This window comes from Anomalospiza imberbis, chromosome 17 (genome assembly GCF_031753505.1).
Source record: "Anomalospiza imberbis isolate Cuckoo-Finch-1a 21T00152 chromosome 17, ASM3175350v1, whole genome shotgun sequence".
NCBI classification, from domain to species: Eukaryota; Metazoa; Chordata; class Aves; order Passeriformes; family Viduidae; genus Anomalospiza; species Anomalospiza imberbis.
The window spans coordinates 15,121,588-15,144,445 of NC_089697.1; the positions used below are offsets into that span (position 1 = coordinate 15,121,588).

The following is a 22,858-nucleotide window of genomic DNA, read 5'->3' on the forward strand; positions in this document are numbered from 1 at the left end:
CTTTGGTTGTGTTTGTTTCATTGTTTTTTTTTGTTTTGTTTTATTTTTCATTAAAAACACCAAAGTAATGAGATGCTTTATGTGATAAGACCTTTTCCAGGCTATCTTGTACCCCTAACCCACGCAAACTATGGTGTTATTCTCTGTTCTCTATGCAATGTGTTGCCAGGCTGGGCTCTGCTTTCAGATGCCTGCCCCTGTTCCGCTCTTGCTGGAGCTAAGCGTATGTGCTCAGGCTTTGAGCAATCAGCATTTGTTCTGGATTTTCGCAGTGTGGTCTATCTTTGGCAAAACAGAGATTGGTTTGTTTGCATAGTGCTTATTTTCAGGAGCAGGAGAGTTTTATGAACAGCCTGACATTATATTTATTTTTGTTCCTCTATAATTTTTGTTAGAAGGAGGCATGGGTATTCAAAATAAGTTATAGTGTATATATGTGTGGGAGGGTGTGTGTGTGTAGGAGGGAGTTGTTTGTTTTGGGTACTTTTTTTGTCCTAAGATGTAAATTACAGCTTTTCTGGACTCAGCTGAGAGAAGGCAGTGAATAAAGCCTGAATTGTCTCACTCAGCTGAAGGAGGATTACCATAAGGAGCCGATGCTAGAGACCTTCTGGAGGCTCTCTGCGGCTCCAGGATAGAGATGAGTTTTACAGCCTTGTCCTGGCTTTGATATGGAAATCTGAGTGAATCAGAGCCACCCGGAGGTTGCACTTGGTTTCTCAGCATCTGTACTAAGTGAATTTTTCTGAGGTGGCTTTGCCTGTTGTGCAGAAGGTGAAGGGGCAAGTGTGATTGTCTTTAAAAAAACTGTAGTGATATTTGAGTTCTTGAACACAGCCTGTGCTGTTCTTCAGTCAGCCAGGAGGCTAGCCCCACAAAGGAGCAGCAATATCAGTAGCAGTGGAGCCTCTGGGTTGATACCCACTCGCCATTCCTGAACTGGCCATGGTCTGCTTCAGGGGCCTCCTTTTAGAGGACTCAGGTTGGCGAACATGGCATTATTCTCTGTATGACTGCTTCTGCTCCTTTTCATTGGTCCTTTGTCCTATGCTGCATTAACAGCAAATGAAAGAGGATTTGAACTCGTCTCTGTGGGACGGGTTATTTCAGATGCCCATCCCCATCACCCCAATTGATTGCTATACAGCAAGTAGCCTTCCCTGCACACACTTCCCTGCCTTTGGCTGGTGTCACTGTGACACTGTGGCCAGTCTCTGGGAATTGTACTTCACTCTGTGTGTGATGGCCAAACTGTATTCCTCCTCCTCAAGGAGGACCTGTTAACAAGGCACTTTGTTTTGGCATTGGCACATCCTCAGCTAGATGATCTCCGATGATGGCAACAACTGGCATTTTGTCTTGGGACTGGCTTTGAGTATGCTACAGACCTCCACTGAGGGCATTACTCTTGAAAAATCCCACTTGGTATGGAGCCATGTTTGGCCAGGAAGGACTTAGTACTGCCTCAACTCTCTGCAGGGCTCATCCCAAAGAAGGGAAGTGGGGGAAGGAGGTGGGATCTTGGCTTGAAACACAGAAATCCAAAAATTACAGAGCATGGATGTCGCCCCGTTCTTTTAAAAGTTTTAAAGTTCTTTTAAAAGTTTTTTATGCCTTCTGATGTTTACATATTTCTACTGGAGTTCTCATGCACTGTTCATGTAAATAATGATTGTTTTGCATTCTTCTTTGTGGGAGGAGAGAATTGATGGACTGTTGGTTTGACCAGTGTGGTTAGAGAGGTAGCAATTTCATCCTCCAATCCACTGTCACTTTTGGAATTCTATATATTGCGAGGTCAGAAATAAAACTTCCTCTTTTTCTTCTTTTAAATCTTAAAGTGAGTGCGTGAGTTGTTTCATGTCGTAGTGCGACACATGGAAGTGAAATAAGTCTTAAGAGGTGTCCTTGTAACCATGCAGAAGGGTGTGTTGGCAGCCTGGTGTGAAGCTCCCTGAGGCAGTTGATTCCCATGGCTGTCCTTGGTGCTCTCTTCCCCTTGGTGGATGTTTGCCCCCTCAAGCTGGTGCTGAGCAGTTTCCACGGGTGAGGCCGCACATCACATCAAGATGATATTGAGCTGACAGCTCTGGCAAAAAAAACATCTCTACTATTCTTACCTTTTTACAACCTTGGGAAGAAGTTGTGGTGTCCCAGGACTGTGCTTGGCTGCCTGGGCTGTGTTGTCACTTGGGTGATGGTGCCAGGAAAACCAACTCTCCTGTGAAGGAGTGGCTGTTTGACTTCTTGGAGTTCCTCAGCTCTTCCTGCAAGTCACTCTTCTCCTGTATCTGGTCCTTTTAATTTCTAGACCTGCTCAATTCTCTGTAGTTAAAAAAAATTTTATTCCTTCCTAGACCTCCTACTAAGCATTTACAGTCTTTGTGAGAAAGATCTATTCAGGAGATGCTTGCAGATGCCCTTTCAGGATGAAACACCGTTTCTTAAAAATTACTGCTATTATTTTTTATTCCGAGGCTTTGCCAAGCAGGAATGGCAGCCAGTAGGAACTTGAGCTGGTTTTGAAGGAGCCAAGTTTGTACATGTCCATCCCCTGTGACCTTGAGGCTGCAGGACAGAACACACCAGCTTGGCTCTTAGCTGTACTGTCTATTACAACACTTCATTAAAAAACAGCTGCCCGTCTGTGAGGTGAAGCCTTCAGATGGGACCAAATCTGTCTGCCTACATGTGTTGCCGCAGGTCCCCAGCTGGCTAATAATTAGCATTGACTCCATGATTGCAGAAGGCTGATCAATTGCTTTATTATATCACCTTATACTATACTATACTATTAAGAAATTCAGTAACCTTTACAGCCAGTCCGATACAGCTTTGACCTAATTGGTCAATCAATCCAACCATCCAGTGTCCAATTAAGAAATCACCCTTTGGTAAACAAATCTCCATGACACATTCCACATGCGCACAACAGCAGGTGCAACAAGTGGAGATAAGAATTGTTTCTCATTCTTTTCTCTGATCTTCTCACAGCCTTCCCAGGGAAAATACCTGGGAAAGTCTGTGCCTGCTTTCTGTGGCCAGAGAGCTGCTGCCACATACATGAGATGTGATTATGCACAAAAAGCCCTACACTTTCTTCTGCTTTTTGCATGCCTGGTGCACCATCCTGTTCACAGTATGCTGCTGCTTGGGGGCTGACCCCTCTAATGGCCTTGCCACTCCTCCAAAACATCAGCATGCTCGAGGCACAAGTCATCACAGTTGCGGGGCTTTGCCTGCTGGAGTGAGCAGCTGGAGTTGTGTCCTGTTTTCCAGCTATGAGGTCTGGAAAGTATTACTCATGACACACAGGAAGCTCCTGGACTTTCTGACAGTACAGGAGGATGCACCTTGGGAATGTGGGTTACTTTTGGAAGCGAGTGGGGGTTTTGTTGAAATCCCTCCACCTTGCAGGCTCTGGTGACTGCGTTAGTTCCCTGGAGCCATTGCGATGCCAGCAGGCTGCCTGTCCTGTGCTCAGGCAGTGGAGGGGTTTGGTCTGTCACTGCAAATGGGGCCTGCAGGCAAGTCGTGTTTTGGGGACACTGAGTCACAGGAGCTGAGATGAACTGAAACCATTGCTGTGATCCTGCTGGTGGGAGCAGGTGTTGCAGTGCTAGTGGGGTGCACGCACACTGTGTGTTTGCTGCATTCCTCAGCACTTGGAGCTGAAAGGACAGAGAAAAGCATTATTTAAACCATCCCCAGGAAAGTTCTTTAACCTTGTAAAGTGGAATATGAATTAATTTTGGTTTTTGTGTGTCCAAGTTACAACCTTATCTCTGCAATCTTGGGTTTATCACATCTTTCTAGAGTTCCTGATGATATTTTTGAGACTTGTGTGGCAGCCTGGGGCTGGCCCTATTCCAGGAATGTACTTCTTGCTTTTCCTCAATTTTGAGGACTGGCCTGCTTTTTATGGGTGCATGCCAGACTGCTCAGCATTGATTGCTGTCAATCAAACCCACAGTTTTCCTAGCAGGGAGGTGCAATGGGCAACTAAACCCTCACCTAGACTTGCCTGGTGGGTGATAGGAGAAATGCTGACCTTCCTCAGAAAGCCAGGGTGGTCACAAGAGCCCAGGGGCTGCCATTTCAGGCACTGCAGTGCTGCCACCATCACTCCTGATCCTTCTGAGGACCTGCAGGCTGGCAGCTGAGGGTGTGAGGGGGATGCAGTGGGATCTCCCTTCTCCTGCTTCTGCTGTGGGAATGGCTTCTGCTGTCATACCCTCAATGGAGAGCAGCTGGTGGTTGTGTCAGAGTGAACCCCTGGGCAGGAGCAGGTTTCAAGAGGGGCCTTGGACCTTCTCTCTTCATAGGGCTTTTATTAATAGCAAAAGTAGCTTCAATTAACCACGCCCTCCTTCCTGCAGCCTCCACCAACATTGGGCTTTGGGGTGTGGGAGCAGGAGGGGGCTCATGTTGTTTTTTCAGCATGCTGAGCATACAACTTGGTTCAGGATCACTTTAGGCAGCATCTCTCCTTTGTGGAGGGAAACCTTTCTGGGTTTGCACTCCCTTCCTCCATTTACCTGGGCTATCCAAAATGGTTTGGGCTACTGCATTGGCAAGGCATTGGCTTTGCTGAGCTCCTCAGGCCAGCTCTTTAGGGTTGGTGTGTCAGTGATATGGTTGATATGCCATGTGTGACGGCTGTGCAGCCCAACGCCTCTGCATGAAAACCACTGTGCTGATCTGCCTGAAAAGCAGTCCTTCAGCACTACCTGCCTTGCTCTCACTAACTGGGCCAGTATGGGTGCTGATAAAGGACCCTGGGGCTCAGGGAGTGGTTCTTTAGGGCTGCAAAGGGTTGTGGATCAGCAGCAGGGCCTGTCCATTGGGTCACCTTACACCCTGCTGAAGGCTTTGTCCCATCAGCCAAGGGGTAGGGGGAAGAGCCTGCAATGGAGATGGTCTCATCCACCAGTCATTCCCCACATATATCTTTTGGACAGATAAGTGTGGGCTCCGAGCAGGGTCCATGGGATGCAGAAGTCCCTTCCAGCCCCCAGCATGTGGAGCCTGCAGCCAGGCACTCATATGGAGCAGGCTGCTCAAATTGTTGGGCACCAGGGCTTTGGTCTCCCCAGGTGGAATGTGCAGCTCTCAAAAGGAGCAGATCCTGTTCTGCAGATACTCCCTGCTCCTGAAAGTCAAGTCCCCTACACTCCCGCATCCTGCACCCTGCATCTCCCAGGCACTGGCACTCCTGTGACTGGGCCAGCCCTTGATGTGAGTCATCCCAGCATCAACAGACAGTGCTTGCCAGCCCTGTGGGTTAGTCCTGGGCTGGTGAGTGGGAAGTGAGGGGGCCAGGCTGATGGGGCTGATCTCCCCTTCCCTGTGCCAAAGAACTGCTCCTTTGTGGCAGCCTCATCTCAAACCTTTGCCCTGGCTTCTCCTAAGATCATTAGACTGCTGAATAGCCCCAAGCAATGCTTTGATCTGCAAGCAGGCTGCCTGGCCCAGTGGCAACAGCTCTGTAGGACTCTTCAGAAAACCTGTTTGCTTTGGGCCTCTGGCCCAGACTAATGTGGCTCTTGTGTCCCTGCAGCTCGGACTGGGTGGAGATCATCGAGCCTCGCTCCCAGGAGCGGATGTATGTGAACCTGACCACCGGGGAGTGCAGCTGGGAGCCCCCTCCCAACCTGAAGGTGCGCCAGTCAGACCAGAAGCAGTGGTGGGAACTCTTTGACCAGAACAACAACCGCTTCTACTACTACAATGCCATCACACGGCAGACAGTGTGGCACCGGCCCCAGGGCTGTGACATTGTGCCCTTGGCACAGCTCCAGGCCATGAAGGGCAGCTCCCAGCCTGAGTGCTGTGGCCGGGAGCACCAAGGCAGCACTGGCAGCGGTGGCAGAAGCACCCCCATCCAAATGGCTGTCTTGAAGGAGATGGAGAAGGGCAAGTGGAACAGTGCGGCGGAGAAGAGGAAAGATCCTGCCAGGTATGGGGGGAGCTTCAGCCTTCTCTATTTATATCTATTGGATGAATTTAGCTGCCAGGCAGGCCCTGTTAGGCATTTTGGGAACCGTGCTTCCCCAGGAGGGTGCTGTGCTGCCCCAGGAGGCTGCAGCGCTGGGCAAAGTACTGCCAGGCCCCCAAACACTGCCATGTGCCCTCCTCTTCTTGGGGTACAGCTGTCTGCTTTCACCACTGCCTGAATGTCCCCAGCTTGGGCCAGGCTATCTTTGTGCAAGACACCATGAAAATACATATCAAAAGATAATCTTTGCTCTGGGTGCTACAACAGGATGAGAGGGGACAGGCAGGAGTGTCATGTAGTGATGAAAACTCTCTCAAAAACTTGCAACAGGGTTTGTTGGGATGGCCATAGCTCCTGTGCAGGGGGTCGGGCTGCTGTGGGGTGTGGGTGAGCCCATCTGGTCTGGCTCCTTCCTTTCCTACTTGCTCAGTTGCTGATGTCTTGCACCTTCAGCCAGTGCAGGAGGTGGGGCTGCAGGGACAGAGTTCCTGGCACAGTTATGTGGTCACATCAAGCCTGAAATAAAAGACCAATAACAAGATGCTATTTTTTTGACTAAGAGATTTTATTTTACACTAAAAGTAGTCTGACAGGAATCAGGGATTTTTTTATTGTATTGAAACCATGATTTCAGCTTCAGTTGCACAAAAGTATCCCTGTTGGGTTGGCCCCTCTGCCTGGGATACTGTGTGGGGCTGCTCTGCCTCCCTCCTGCTCTACCTGGGCATCATCCTGCCCTGGAGGATTTGGTACTGGTAGCTGGGGAGGCCATGCAGCAAACAAAGTTGGGTCATACTGAGAACTGACCTGAGGGCTAGAGTAGTGCTTGGGTAAGCCTGACTCTCCTGCCATATATGCTGGGATGCCTTCTCCTGGTTCTGGGCAGTGCAGCAAGTGCAAGCACCTTGGTTTTTGGATCAAGGCTGCCTCTCTGTGTGCCTGGTGCAGGCAAGGATAGAAGAAAAATGCCAAGTTAATGAAAGCCACAAAGGACGGCAGTTCTGGAAAGTACATGCTCCCTGAAGTGAGGCTTATCATGTGTCTGCTTCCTGCAAAACACTCCTGTATTCAATGCAGATCTTAATGGCTGCAAGGCACTGGTGATGCACATGAAGTGCGCCAGAAGGAACCCAACACTTTACTGGTGCTTGTGATGCTCCCCATGCCTCCTGCCCCAGAAGCAGCACCTCTGAGCTTCTTACCCATCCAGAGAAAGATCCCTGCCCTCCCAGGAGAAATCCAATAAATGTCTTAAGCTGTACCTAAGTAGTTCCCAGTTCTCTCAGGTCACCCTCAGTGACTTGGGGGGCGGGTCACACAGTTGAGCTACGGGCACATGGGATTTGACATGAGACAGGTGACTTTCCTTCCTTGTCAGTCTACAGCCTGGCACTCCAGGGCAGCCAGGGTGGGCACCATCAAAACTACTTTACATGTTTCCAGAGAAATGAATGTAAGAGTCCTGATAGGGTGTAAGATATCGTGAGCTTCACAGAGTCCAAAGTATTCCTGACTGTGCAGCAATCCTGGGGCACCTTGAGCCTGCAATGAATTGAAGGGCAAGTGCTGAGAAAGGCATGAGTGGCAGCTTGCATGGGAGCTAACAGGCTGCTTGGATATGCAAGGCTCTTTCCTATTACAAGGCTCATACCAGTAAGGTGACATCTGCAAAATGTGCTTTCTTGAAAGCAGGAGACTGGGCACTGTTTCCTTGCACATCTATCATGTGTTCTCTCTACTGTGTGAGCAAGAGTTTGATTTCCGTAATTGAACCTGACACCCAAGGAGAGCTTTTGCTAGCTTGTAAAATGGGGAGCAAAGAGCTGAGCCAGAAGCAAATGCTCTCAGGTGGGATCTAATGCCATTGCTGGGATGTCTGCTACACTAATAGCATGAGCACACTGAACTTTTCAGCTCTGTTGTCCATGTTGTTCTCCAAAGACAACCTCAAGCATATCCTCCTCTGCTTGGGAGAAATGCAGCTGTGTAAATAGAGGGTGAACACACTGAGTGCTGTTGGTAGTATTTGACATCTTTATAGTTACTTGTGGCCAAGACAGTTTCGTTTTTGTCTCTTAATGCCAGTGCAAAAAATAGTGGTTTTCTTTCCTTCATGTTTGTCATCCTGTGATAGACGGAGAGGCCAGCAGAGACCAGTGTAGAGGGGCCTCCTGCAAGCCCATCCCACAAAGATCTGGGGGAAGGGATTTCATTCTGGTTTTAGCTATACTTTATGGTTGAGGTTTTTTCTTAGTAAACTGGTTTTTACCACCTTTCCTCTCTTGTGCCTTCTATCAGCACTGCTGAATTTGTTGTGCCCCCTGCCACATCTCAGTGCTGTGAAACCCTCAGCAGCCTCGAGAAGAACAGAGACGCTCCCCAAACCTTTGCTGCCTGTTCCCTCTGTCTCTATGCCCATGCCACCCCTCCTTTGCTGCCCCACAGCTTGCTGCTGCTCTTCCAGCTCTTGCAGTGGCTTGGAGCAGCCTTCTCTAGACATCGGCCTTTGGCCTCCCAAGGCAGCACAGGAGGGTAGACCCCCTAGGGAAATGGCAGCTTCTTGCAGTGGAGTAAGACGCTGGTGCCATTGACCATCTCTGGAGCCTCCTGGGGAAGCTCCTCTGCCCATGCTCTTGTTCCCATGTTGTCTTTCAGCTGTGCTCCCTGGGGCTGCCCAGCCCAGTGCTGACTCTGCTTCTCCCTTGCTGGACAAGCACAGCAAACAGCACTTGCCTCACAACTCCAGACTCATCCTGAGCTCTTACAATCCTGTTAAGAAGCAAGATGGACTCTCTTCAGCAGAAATGAAGTCAAATTATCCTTTCACACACTGGAAAGCTCTGCAAAGGTGGATATGTTCCCTTGGGGACTGTGAGACCAGCCTGGGGTTGAATGCAGCATTTTGGAAGTGTACTCTGAGCCACTGCAGCCTTGCTGAGGTTTGCCGGAACTCCAAGGTAATGGGTGAAAAAGGGCTTGGTGGAGTGCCAAGGCCTGAAGAAGGCAGTCTTTCTGGGAGCCTGTGTGCTGGTCTGCAGCATTTCAGCACACTGCAGGTCAGGACTGTGAGCAGGCTCTGTTGTCCTCAGCCCTGCTATCCATGCAGAACCAGCCCCTTTACTCCTCTTCCCCTGTTTCTCCTAAGGTCAGCACTGGGAATTTCAGAGTGCTGTTTCTGAGGTTCTCTTTGCAATAACAGGCTATCTTAAAGTCCTCTGTAAGAAAGCCACCTTCCCTAGGAACATTCTGTCCCCAAGAAGAGGAAGGTGAGGGTCCTTTCTGCATGGGCAGTAGGTTGTGCTGCCTAAGGGCAGAGCTAAGGTGCAGGGCCTTTTCTCCAGGCTTCTGGGAAGGAGAAAAAACAAACACTGGAGATCTGGAGCCTGAGAAGAGCTGCTAGATATGCTGGGCCTGTTGGAGCTGGGTGCAGGCTGAGAAAATCAGTGCCAAGTTGAGACCTTTATATTGGAGCTACTTGAAAGCATTCCTCACAGGAACAGTCCCAGAGGATTCATCAGGGTCTCTGCTGCTGGTGGCTGAAGAGCTCAGCTGAGGGGCTGCATTGGGACACTTCTCCACCACTGGCTTTGCTTTTTGTCACAGCTTTCACAAGGACAAGACTGAATCTTCATGCTGGGAAGTCAGCAAGTCCCTCTTGTCTTCTTTCTTGGTCTTTCCAGGAGCCTGAGGATGGAGTTGAAGGAAGCTGTATCCAGACATGGCCCCAAGAAATCATTCATGGCTGTGGAAATGGCCTTTTCAAGACAGCTTTGTCTTTCCTGTGATGGTGCTTCTTTCCTCTCATCTCTGGCAGCCAGGGAGGCTGGAAATGGCATGATGTGTCCACAGTGAGACTGATGGGCGAGGTGTGGTACTGTACACATTCAGAAGTTTATCTTCACCATCACATTCCTGGGTGGGGGAGTATGGTGGCACTTGGTGACATGGGAGTGACACAGCTTCCCAGTTTCCTCTGGCCCCTGCAGGCCATCTAGTGCTTTGCCTCTTACCAGTGCAAGGGTAGACTAGCTATGGCAATCTCATGTGTTTCTGCTTTTCCTCAAAAAAAAGCAGTGTCAGTGGGTGGGCTCTGCCAGCTCCAGGGGTTTGCAGTGGTCCGGAGCAGGCTGGGTCCCAATGTGCACCTTGACCTAGGCCTGAAGGAGGGAACATGTTGGGGCACAGACTGCAAGTGCCAAAATCCTGCTGCAGGGAGGCTTGCTGCTTGTGGCAGAGCCACTTCTTCATTGCCTTGCTGTGGCTGTCGGTCTAACTTGTCTTGCTGTCCTGCCAGCTGGGCTCAGGGCAGGTGTAGAGAGAGTCCTGTACCATTGCAGAGCTCCCGCCGCTCTCCATCGTGTCACACCCATGTGGCCAAGTCTGTGCTGAAGGCCCAGCACATCTTCCTGTCCTGGGCAGGCCCAAGGTGAGGGATGTCTTCCTTGCACCCTGATAAATGGACTCTGGGCAGTGAGGAGCTGTTCTTTGGAGTGCCTTTTGCCCTCCAGTTTACTGGGGCTCACAGGTGGGTAACTTGCCTCTGCAGGAGGCTATGAGCACAGTATACTCTTTTCTTTTTCAGACCAAATCCCTCATCAGTCATCTGAGGACTAAAATCTGGGCTGTGCTCTTTATCACAGATGCAGGGGCAAAGGTTGTTGCCAGTTGAGGTCTCACAGGGCCCTAAAAGTTATAATGCCATGCTGGAGCAGGAACCTGCCTCTGATAGGCAGGTTGGTGTTGTTCTGCAGATGGCCCACACCTGAGCAGTGACCAACAGGGATGTTCCCAGTGCTGCTCTGTGGGCGTGAATTGGGACAGATGGGGCGGGAAGTGGTGCCAGTGCCTGCTGTGTGGATGGGGAGGGGCTCCTTCCTGTGGCTCAGAGCTGAGCAAGGAGGTGGCTTCTTCAGGCTGAGTTCCTGGTCATTTGATTTCCTGGTGCCAGACAGTACCAGTGCGTGATGAGCCTGGACGGGGGCCACAAGTCTGGCCATGCTGTGCCTGGCTGGGGCGGGGCTTCCAAGCTTTGGCTGAGTGGATGATTCAACTGTGCACAGCTGGCTGGGCCTGCAATGCTGCATGTCAGGGAGAGGAAAAACTCCAGGAGGTGGCTTGTGGGATGTGAGCGTCCAGCGCCTTTCCACAGAGCACAGGGTTATTTTCCAGGCCTGCCATAACTGGAGATCTTTTAAGGACACATCTGCAGCTCTGGGCTATCACTCTGCAACCCAACAACTGAATAATGCTGGTCCAGATGCAATGATGGTTGCTGTAGGGTTGAGCTAAAATATGTCCCAGTCACACATTTGTGGCCTGCCTGCTGAGTCAGGAGCCTGTGGATTGTTCAGTCCTTTTCCAGTCTCTCTCCTGTGCCATGAAACGAGAGACTGGCAAAGTCTCTCTCACTGATACAGCCATGGGGTTGTCAGAAATCCTCATTTAAAAGCCTACCAAGTGTTGCTGTTCTGGTTCTTCCCATTAGTCCAGGCACTCTTTGAGGAAGAGCCTGGTCTTCAGCAAAGCTTGGGTGAGACTGGAGCATGGCTGTGCACAGGGGAGATGCACTGATGCAAAGAGCAGGACCTGTGTTCCCCAGGGAGGGATACCTGGTGGGTTGTGGAGCTGGGTGTCCTCATGAATGCCACACTCATCCTGCTGTTACCACTGGTGGTTCCCTGTGTGCATCCTCACTTGGCACTGCTGGCGCTCAACCCCCTGCATTAGGCATCATGCCCCAGGAAGAAGCATGTGGAGGACAAGCCACTGAGGGCTAAACAGGAATGGGAGAGCAGGGGCTCTGCTGGATGGTGGCTTGGGCAGATGGAGAGAAGCCAATCTCAAATTTGTCAGTGTTTCCCAAGCTGCTCTTGGCATAGGGCTTAGGTCAGCACTGGGCTGCAGTGCTGTGAAGAGAATGAAGGTGGAGGCTGGGAGACAGGCCTTCCTCATGGCAGTTGCATCACCACCCTGAAGCAGTGTCAGGAATTCCCTTAAAATAAAATCCTTGGTGCCTCAGTGGGAGGCACCAGAGGTCCCAGAGCAAGAGGGGGCCGCAGGGTTCGAAGCAGAGGAAGACAGCCCTTTCTCAACGTTCTCTGGCCACACCTGGGTAGTTGCACAAGAGAGCTACAGGGACTCTGTTGTGGGAAAGGAGCCAGCCCTGCAAAGATGGAGGTGCAGCTAAGTGTGATCAGAGTGTCGTGAAGCCTTTGGACCCTGGCCAGGGGTCAGGCACTGCGTCCATCGCAGGGCAGTGCCAGCCTTGTCTTTGCCACTCCTGGTGCCATTGTGTCAAGATGGGATTCACAGCGACACATTGCCAACAGAGAGCATGTTTTGCCAAAAATACGGTAAGCAGTGGATGGGGAAGGAGCACGCCACCCCTTTAGGAGGGCAGCGATTGGGAACAGATGTGAGACATTAAGTGTGGGACAGAGGATGTGGGGAAGGTGACTGGAGTGCACCAGGTGAAATAGGACAACCACAGTGATGTGGGGCAGGTATGGGGAGAGCAGGGGGTGTGCAAATGCACTGGCAGGATAACCATGGGGAAGGACAGGCAGAATACCCCAGGGGAGCTGTGCTGAAGGAGGAGTCTGGCACCTGGCCAGGTGAAAGGGCTCCAGAGAGCAGGAGCAGAGCAAGAGGGCTGGGATGTCCAGATACCTTGGGGTTTGGCAGGGAAGGCACAAGAGAGCCAAACACTGGTGGGAGGCACCTCGGGACATGCAGCAGAAGTGGGTGTGTCTGCCAGCACAGAGGCCATAGAGGACAGGTCAGCAATGTGTAGTGGGGAGCAAGGTCAAGGTGCAAACAGCAAAATAGTTAGGAGGGTGTTAGGGGAACATCTCTTGTCTCAGATGGAACACATGCAGTACACCCTCAGGTCTTACCCAGTGATGGCTGGTAGCAGATACATGGAGGTAGGGCACAATTCAAATGGAGGTAGGGTCAGACTCAGGTGGACCTTCCTGGGGACTGTGATGCCTTGGAAAACCTGGAAGCTCAGCTGATTTAATATCCTTTCCATTCCCTTTTCCTTGGAGCTCACAAACACAGACTGGCCATGGTCACAGCCCGACAGCAGGTTGTTGTTGCTACACTGTAGAATATAACCTGGAAACTGGGGTGTTGCAGTGGGCACGTTGGGTTGTGGTGGGTCCTGAGTACTGCCATGGATCAGAGGGGATACTCCCAGCAGAGCAGGGTTTCACAGCCATGAGAGCTGAGCAGGGCCAGTTGGTGTGGCCAAGGGTACCAGATCTGAGTGCATCTGGACAAGATTGGGTGGAGGCGTGGCAGGTTGTGTGGGAATGTAAGCTGTGAGTGGAGAATGGCCACCCCCATATACCTCCCGTAGACCTCATAGGTTTTTCTACAAAACAAACACACATCTGGAAACTAAAATAAAAAGCCAGCATGGTCTGGAAGGACTGTCATCACAGTTGGATAATCTGAAGGCAGGTGCTTGGGATTATTTTCCAATTTAATACTTGAGTTTTATGTTCCAGAATAGCTTGATGGTCTTCAGCTGGTTGTTCTGGGTGCCATGCTATCTGCTGAACCTTGAGAAGGATAGATTTTGTCCTATATCAGTGCTGCTGATACCAGACAGGTTATAGTATCACAAACTAATTTCATCTTCTTCTTCTCTTCATGATTTAGAAATGTATTATGTGAGTAACAACAATGTTTTTCTGTTTCAGCAAGGGGGATCGCCAGGAAAAAAAAAAAAACTTGCTGATATAACTGGTTGGGGAATATTCAGGCCCTTTGAGACTAACAATTTGGTATTTGGGTAGACGTAGAAGTTACTTCAGTAAATACAATTCTTAAATAATTGTGTGTATTTGTACCTTTCTTCTTTTAGGGAGACTCCTACCCACTGGCAGCCTCTGCCAGGCACGAAAGCAGCCATGTTGGTCAAAGTGAACAGTTTGAGGCAGATGCAGGACTTTTCAAACAGTTCTCTTCAGCTGCAGGGTACTCCAAAGCCCAACAGCCCAAAATCTCTTCCCAAACCAGCTCAGCTTCAATCCACATCCCAGAGCCCTGGAGCCACAAAGCAAATGCCTGCTGGAGAAACAAAGCAGTCTATGCAGATCAAAAAGACAGAGAGTGGTGGGTTTTGCCTGGTGATGATGAATGGTCCTACTTCTCAAACACTTCCAAGAAGCTGGACAGGAACTCCCCAGCCTGCATCCCCCACATATGCCTCTCCTGCACCTATATATGATGAGCCATCTTTAGAGTTGCCAATTTATGATGAGCCACCAGTAGATATGGACACTGAAAGCATTTGTGTGAGTGGGATGTCTCCACCAAGGTCACCAAGCAATAGCTTAAAAAAGCAGCTGCCACCAACCAAGTTATTGCAGCATCCCAGTATGCAACAGCAAGCTGCAAAGAAGCATGCAAAAAATCCCTCTTCCACTGAATACAGCCCAGCTGGCAGAGAATACATAAAACATATGGTCAATGTTGACCAATCTGCCAAACTCTCCCACTCTTCTGCTGCAACAATGGATACCTCCACTAAACTGCCTGGTCAGCTTGCTTCAAAGGACAGTTTCAAGGAGTCTTGGAGGCTCTTGGAAGCCAATGTCCTCAAGAACATGGAACTCCACCACAGTCGGCAAAACAGCCTGCAGACTCAGGAGTACCCAACTGGTATAAGCCATCAGGATTCTGGTTATTCAACTGGCCCTTCTCCAAGCTTGAGAAAAAGGAAAGGGAGGAGGCAAGGAACAGGTCAAGCAAGACCTGGCTCTGTGGGCAGCAGCAGTGAGCTCACAGCTCTGAATGATAAAGTGATCGCTGAGATGCGTGCTGTGGTGGGCAGGTCAGCAGCTTGCAGGGGAAGCAAAGCCAGCCTGGATGCTGAGAGCCCAGAGAACGGTGTTCCAGCAGAAAGCAGCAAGGTCAGGTTTCAGTCTGACCACTTGAAAAAATGCATCAGCCAGAGCTCCAGGGATGATGTCTCAGCCAGCAATAGGTCTCTGTACAGACAAGACCTGGAGATAAGGGAATTCTTTCCCAGCAGTGTGGCTCCTCCACAGGACACAATGAGGCAGAAGAGAACTTTTGAGAAAATAGATTCTCTAGAAAAGAATGTCACCAGCCAGACAAACTTGGCTTCATCAGGCACTACACGCCATTCCTCACAGGTACTTCCCCTCTGTGGCATGTTATTTTTTTTTTTTCTTTGCTAGACTTGCTAGACTGATAATACAGAGCCTGCTTCTGGAGGGGGGTTTAATTCCAGGGGTGTGCTGCAGGCAAGACACATCTGTTCCTGCAGAATAGCAAACAGGTCATAAAGCTTCACAACTTTGCTCATGGAAACCTTGTTTCAGGCCCAGTTTCAGGCCTGGCTTGAGAGGAAGGAGAATTGTGGGATGGGGCTCACGTCCAGCAAAGCCTCAGCACTGTGGGTAGCTCTGCTCTGTTATTTGGGTAAATGTGCTTGCCTGATCATGTTACTGTCACTCATGTCTTCCCTCATATGTACTTCATTCACTGGAATGGTCTGAGTTGGCGGGTACGGCATCATGATTTGTGTAGCCGCACGACAGCAATTCCTCTTTCTCTCTCTCTCTTTTTTTGAATGGCTCCTCATATGCTATTCTCCCTCCCAATTCCTGAACACAGAATAGCAATATTTAGAAAACCAGTGTCAGTGGCTCTAGCATCTTGTTGGAAATAGCTATTTTTAAGCCCCATTAGTGTGCCTGCACAAGGGGAGTAGTTTTTCTCTCTAACACAGCACTTCTGCAGGATTATTTTGCCATCTTTTTTCCTACTTGGATTCAAAGGAATATCCTGCTTCCTAGTTTTAGTTCAGATTTAGGTTCTTTGTAGATAGTTTTATATCTCTTGAAGCTTTTGCCCTTTTTTCTCTTTGCTCACTTCTGCAGTTATTTTGCTCCTATTTTGAACAACCAGAGTCTCTGCATGAATTTGATGAGGCAGAGCTGATAATCATCCCCCATGCTGAAAAGTGGCTTCTTACTTTTTTCTAGTTTTTCTCCTGTTTGCTGGTACAAAGTCTTTCATGAAGAAACTTGGGAAACCTCCTTGACTATTCCAGATTGCTCCAGCAGACCTGTGAGGTGTAACTTTTCTTTGAAAGCCAGGCTGACACCTCTCCGCTCTTATCAGATTTATCTCTGTATGTTCTCTTTATTGCCATTTTGGATCAATAAGTGCTTTGCTTTCATATGAAACCTCTTGGAAAACCGATATCATGTTCCCACATTTCTCACTTTTCTGGCACAGAGACACATCAAGTTTACATTACTTACATGTTACTATTAATAGTTCAGCAATTTCATAGCCTCTTTGGACTTGGTAGGAAATTGCTCTCCAGTCTTCTGGCTGTGTTTCACCCTGTTACATTGACAGGGAGAGCTGAAACTTGATTATGCACTAGATATGGTGGGTTGGGGATAGACTGTGAATGGCGTTGAAAGTGAAGAAAAATAATTCATATGTGGTAATATGGAGAAGCAGAAGATGAAAGGAGACGGATGTTGTGGTAGAGGCAAAAAGAGTCAATAAATAAAAAAAATATTCACAGAAATACTCAAGAGTCCAAGTAAGGAGGGGAGGAAGTTGCAGAAAATATGGCAGCAAAATCACTACTTCACCTGAAAATAACATCAAGTGGCTTGAGTGAGCAGTGATGTCCTGTGCTGGACTTGCATGATAGAGAGGAAAATTGGGAGATAAGAAAACTCAGTATCGGAGGAGGGTGGGCAGAAGTTTTGGAACAGTCTAAGCGGAAGTGGCTGTGAATGAGATGTGAGAGAGAAACCTCAGAAAGAGCAGAGGAGAACTGAACCTCAAGATAATAAGAGGAGGTGACTCCTCAGAAGGAACATGCTGAAGGAGCAGGTAGGGTGATAGAAGGAAAACCAACTCCAGGCACGTAAGGTGGTTTGAAGGAGACCGAGGATGTTGAGATAACAGAGAACTGCAGGTGGGGATTTTTAGTCAGTGTGTTGAGTGAATTCAGAGAGGGTGAGGAGGTAGAGGAGTAACTCAAGGGATAAAAAGAACAAAGTAAAAAAACAAGAGAGATTATTGTGCCCCAGGCTGGCAATGAGGGGTGGAATGTGATGTGTGCTAATCCCATCATCTGCATGCAGAGACACGTGGGGTGTGAGATGGGAAAGGGTTGGAATGCAGAAGCCTCTCAGGAGTTCCTCTATACTAAGAAGGAAACACTGACTTGCTCTAAACTTCTAAGAACTAATGTGTATTTTGGGGTTAACTGTAGATCAGTGTCCCACCCTCCTCCTGGGCTCCTAGAGCTACATTGGAACTGAGGAGTGAGGAGTGCAGAGATACTTGGTTCCTTGGTGTGTGCTTGGTGCCACAGAGCTGTGCTGCTGCTCTGGAAATCAGCTCACCTCCTGCCTGTCCCGGTAAACCTGGCAACAGCTGGGACACTCAGCCCCATTACTCCATGTCCCGGCACTTCCCTTAGGGACAGCATTAGTGTGTGGCTGTGCTAGCCAGGCTCTTTCAGAACAAGTGTCATCCACCAATTCTACATGTACCAAGTCATGTTTGTACAGATTCACCATTGTGCAGTTGCTGGCAGCTTCATGTCTCACTGTGGATAATTTTCCTAGCTGGCTAAGGAGTCACCTAAGCTGCTTTCAACATGTCTGTTCTTCTTTGCAGCCTGAGACCATAGAGCTGGAGTCCAAGCAGGAGGGCAGCAGCCAGCATGGTGGCTGCGTGGGATGCCATTTCCCTTACAACACCCTACGGAAGCCCATCTCTCAGAGCAGCATGGTGGACTGGGCTTCCAAAAACCTGAACATGCACACGCAAGGCATCTTCCGACGAAGGATCTCCATCTCCAACATGCTGTCCTGGAATGGCGGCTCCATTAAAAAGCCAATGCTCATCACTAGCAACCGGACCATCAAGAAAGAGGCATGTGAGATGTTCAAACTGGTGCAGAGCTATATGGGAGATCGTCAGACTCGCATGGACCGCAATCACGTGGCATTGGTCATGGTCACCAAGTGCTGGAGCACACAAGGCTTGCGGGATGAGCTCTACATACAGCTGATCCGGCAGACAACAGATAACATGTGCTACCGAAGCCTGGCATGGGGCTGGGAACTGATGGCCATCAGTCTGGCCTTTTTTTCCCCATCACCCAAATTTCAGTCTTACCTGGAAGGTTACATTTACCGCCACCTTGACAGTGATGAAAAGAGTAAGTGCCTCATGTACCTCCTCTGTATGCAGCAGCATCTTGGTGGGTTGTGCCACATGGTCAAGGCTGTCTGGGTTTTAAAAGTACAGGTAGTCCCCAGCTAGTGCTGTGGGCTCTGTCAGTGAGAGCACAGTGTGTTGTCTGAGTTCACCTTTCATTGGTGGGATGAAGCTGCCACCAGCTTGTATCTGGCAAAGAAATGTGAGCACCAGACTGTGCTCACCTCACCCAACAGCACTGAAAATGAGTTGATATCAACCCTCCAAAGGCAGAGTTTTTCTGGATTCTCTGATGACATAATTTGCTTTTAAGTTCCTTGAAGCTGGCAAAAAAAAAATGGATTGTTAGTATCTAACTTTTTTTAAGGGAGCCTTTGCAGACACTGAGAACAGACCTTGGCTGTTTGGGGATCCTGAAGAACACAGGCTTTTACTGTGAAGAGATGCAATTTATCTGTCTTTCAGAAGTGTGGGGACCAGCCCAGCTTATATTCTGTTATTACCCCTATTTTAAATTGCTATAGCATCCGGCCGGTGGGGGTGGGGCGCATGAAGAAAAGAAAAAAGCTAAGTACCAGCCTGGAGAGTATTAACTGGTATTTATTGGCTTATTTAATACTATTTCAGCTGCACTCACTGTGTCATGTCCAATCTCAGGCCAGAAACCAGACACCTATTTTCCCCTTGATCTCTGGGGACTTCAAGCTGTGTTTGAAGCCGCCCCTGCCCAAGTGAGACTACAAGATTTCTGCCTCAGCATCCCTCTGCCCCTATTCATGAGCATGGCAGCAGAGGTTGGACCAAGGAGCAAGTGCTACACTGGCAATATTTGCCTTCTTTTTATATGATTATAGCCTTAATGTGGGATTTCTTCACTGAACTGTCAGGTGTGCAGCACTAGTTTGGGTTTTATAAAGATTTTCAGCCCTTGTCACTTCTGTCCAAAACCATTCCCTCCAGCTGTGCTTTGCCCAGAATGCAGGCAGCAAGGAGGAGTACTCTGAGATACTGAGAAGATGGTTCTTTTGCTGGTATTTAGACAGCAAGTTTATTTAGGTATGAACTTTTCAACTGTTTGGCCATCTGGAGAAGCTGAGTGATGTTCTGAGCCCCTCATTCAGGTTCATTGGGAGCTGGCTGTGGTGCAGGACCTTTCCCCTGACAGAGCTTCTTATGCTGGAGTCAGGCTGGCTGCCATATCTAAGGGCAATTCTGTATTTTGGTATTTTAGTATATACCACATTATTAATCCAGACCCTCTTCTGAATTTTCAGTTGCGCAGCACATCAAGGAGCTTGTGGATCTGAAAAACAAGAAGATCACAAAATCCAGGAAAAAGAGGAAACAAAACACAGAGGATGAAGGTAGGGAGAGGCACAGGGAGCTGAGACAGAGGTCTGCACTGACTTCAGGCAGGTGGCAATGCTGAGCTATGCTGAAAATCAGACCATTTCTTTAAATACAGAGACTTGGATTTGGGAAAATTTATCTGGTGGCAGGCTGGTGTGCAAGGTTAGACCAGAGCATGGACCAGCAGTGTGAGTGGCAGCTGGGCTGCATTTGGGAGAGGTGGGGGCCCTTTCAAGCACAATTGTGCAAGTTGTGTGAGGGATTTTAAGTTGGATGCAGACCTGGGGCTGTAATTCCTCTGATCTGTGCATGCCGCATTTCCTGGAGCATATTCTGGTGCTAGAAGCCATGTGAGCCAGTGCATTGAAAAGAACCTGTCTCAGCTGTTTTAATGGATTTTGTAAATCACTGCCTAACCCGAGGCTCTTCCTGGAGGGTGCTGATACCTGGTGAAGGACACTGCATTTTTCTCTCCAGAACTGACTTCCCTTGCCCGTACTTTCTCAGCTCTGCAGCCCAGGGCTTGCCCTGGCATCTGTGAGGAATGAACAAGAGCTCACGCATTCCTCTGGACTTAGTTTAACTGCTGCCTGCAGGATAACACTTTATCTGGCTAAAGTCTTACTAGACAAAGTCCATTCAATATTTTGTATATTGCTTTCAGGAAACTTCAGTTAGCCCTGGGAATTCCTCTCAGGCAGCAGTTTATATCAGGTGGCTTCAGTGTTTTTAATTTGTGAGAGCTGGAGTCCAACTTCCTGCATTCCTGAAACCTCCCTAACGCCAGCAGACAGCTGCTGCCTATGGTGGCTTCCCTGTGTCATTGCTGTGTCACCCTGTTTCATGAGGCAGCTGCAAGTCAAAAGTAGGGTTGAGGACAGCCCTGGGTTGAAGCTCCTGCACTAACAGTGTTCATTGTTTCTCTGTCTCTGGTGGGATTCGGAGCAGAGAACTGCAATTGATGGAAGGATTATATTTCTGGTAGGGATGTGTGTTTTTTCTTTCCTGTTCAGGCCCAGGAGAGTTTAGGCCATTCTGAGCCTTTGAAAATTCATTTTGCTTGTGCTCAGAGGAGCTAAGACATCTTTATGAGACAACTCCATGGAGATTGTTCTTTTCAGCAGGGTGTGCTGCCTGTGGCCTGAGCAGGCTGTTCTGTGCAATTATGTGTCTAAATTGCGTGTGCTGGAGATGTGCTTAGGAAAATAAATGTAGTTTTTATCTAAAAACAAATGTTAAATTTAAAATTTAAAAAAATACAAGCAAAAACAAACATCAGCAGTTAGACTCTTTGTAGGTCCTTTCTAACTCAGGATTTTCTATGTTGCCTCTGATACATATTTTTATATATGTATGAAATGTTATGAAAAAGGCATGCCAGGTGTAAAGTTTCCAGAAGGAAGCACTTGAAAGTCAGCTGTGCCTGTGTGGTCTCAGCTGGGGCTCTGGTGACAGGTCACACACACTGTTACCTTTCATAGAATCATGGAATCCTTAAGGTTGGAAAAATCCTTTAAAGTAATTGAGTCCAACTGTTCCCACAGCACTCTCAAGGCCACCACCACATCATGTCTCCAGGTGCCACACCCATACATTTTCTTAATACTTCCAGGGTTGGAGGTTCCACCACTGCCCTGGGCAGCCTGTGTTCCAATGCCTAATTACCCTTGCAATGAAGAAATTTTCTCTTATATCCAATCTAAATGTGCCCTGGCACAGCTTGAGGCTGTTTACTCTTGCCTTTCTGTCCCAGGAGGCTGCCATGGCAGGGACCAGGCTATGAGTTGTTCTGCAGAGGTTCAGTGGAGGAGGCAGCAGGGCTGGCAGCTCGCTCAAAACAGCTTTTTCGCTGTGACTGACTCTGAGGACTTTTCCTGGAGACTGACCTCAGAATTGCACCTGAAGTAAGGGGAAATCTTGCAGGAGCATGCCAGGTTCTCTCTGCTGCTGGCTGGAAAGGTCAGGTTTTTCCCTGGAACACCTACTTCTGTTTGACCAGCCATGCTTTCCAGATGTGTGAGGGGTGGCTAGGATGTACCTGAAGCTGCAAGGCTGTTGTGAGAAGTTTCTTAGTGGCTCTGAAATACTAAGATGCCTATGGATGCAGTAACATCAGTTTATCAAAGAAATCCATACGGAAATCAAATGTACGACTTCAGTCAGAACTGAATAGAAGATAAGTAGGCATCTATGTAAGTCTTTCAGTGAAAAGTTGAGTTGAAGCAGTGATTCCCCACACATGTGCACATACTCCTTTCAGTCCAGAAGCTCATAGATGAGTAAACATTTACTGTCAGAACTCATGCCTATACGGGCCTCCAGTTGTTGGCGTCAGTGCTTGGCACCAATCAGCAGTGGATGGGAACTAACTGCCACCGTCAGTTTATTATCTTACTGCAAGACTTTCATACCTTCTCTCTGTGAGTTCTCATGGGCAGCTCCTCGCAACACTGACTCCTTTCCTCTTTCTTCCTCATGGCTGGCTGACTTCTTCCTGTCCCTATCATGACCGCCTAAGCCTTTCTGTCCCTAGTAGCACATACTATCCCTTACTGTTCATAGCATGACCACCTGACCCTTGCTCCTTGCAGCAGCACGACTGACTGACTCCAACTCTGTCTTGACCAGCTAATCCACTCTTTTAACACCCATCCTTACTGGACACAGCTATGTCCTATTAAGGGCAAGCCTTATTGGACATAGCTGTGACCTATTAAGGGCAGGCCTGTTCCTACTCTTTGGTAATTAGTACAGATGCAACTCCTCAGAAGTGAGATTGCCTTCAGCACTATCTCTATTCTCCTACAATCCATCCTCCCACAATTTACTATCTGACATATACCCAAAGAAAGAATTCTGAAGTTTCCCACACTTAACCTCTGCAGTATTCATCTTCTAGTTTAATTCTCTGTGAATAAATGAAATACAAATGTGGTGCAAGGTCTTTTCATGCATGAATAACCTGTTGGCAGGCAGAAGAACAATGGGTAGGAACAAATGCTGTGTTGTCAGAAGGAGGATTGTCTGCTGATCCCACAGGAATGTAAGCTGGTCTTTGGGTTTATACAAGGAGACAAATCATGAGCTGACAGCTCAGTGTTGGTAGAAAATTATTTATGGCTATATAAATGAAGGGTGCAGAGGGATCTGGCGAGGGTGATGAACGGAGCGATCAAGCAACAGAGATAATATTGTGTCACCAAAAGCAATGTTTTTTACATGGGGGAGAGGTCCCTGAGTGCAAGTGCAGGGGGAGGCCCCAGTTGAGCC

General features: G+C 48.6%; 1 protein-coding gene across 4 annotated transcripts in view; it reads left to right on the forward strand.

The window, feature by feature from the left end:
- LOC137484365 (rho GTPase-activating protein 39-like) overlaps window positions 1-22,858 on the forward strand; it is an 89,130-nt gene that overhangs the window by 21,312 nt on the left and 44,960 nt on the right. For 2 of the 4 annotated variants that reach the window (XR_011004850.1, XM_068208191.1), the window contains exons 2-5: window positions 5,561-5,959; window positions 13,872-15,168; window positions 17,693-18,239; window positions 19,513-19,602. Coding sequence is in view for 3 of the 4 variants with exons in the window: in XM_068208191.1 (XP_068064292.1) it covers window positions 5,561-5,959; window positions 13,872-15,168; window positions 17,693-18,239; window positions 19,513-19,602 (2,333 nt within the window). In the remaining variant the exon portion in view is untranslated. Of the gene's footprint in view, window positions 1-5,127; window positions 5,239-5,560; window positions 5,960-13,871; window positions 15,169-17,692; window positions 18,240-19,512; window positions 19,603-22,858 lie in introns of those variants that run through there. The other 2 variants (XM_068208192.1, XM_068208193.1) reach the window with 2 other exon arrangements.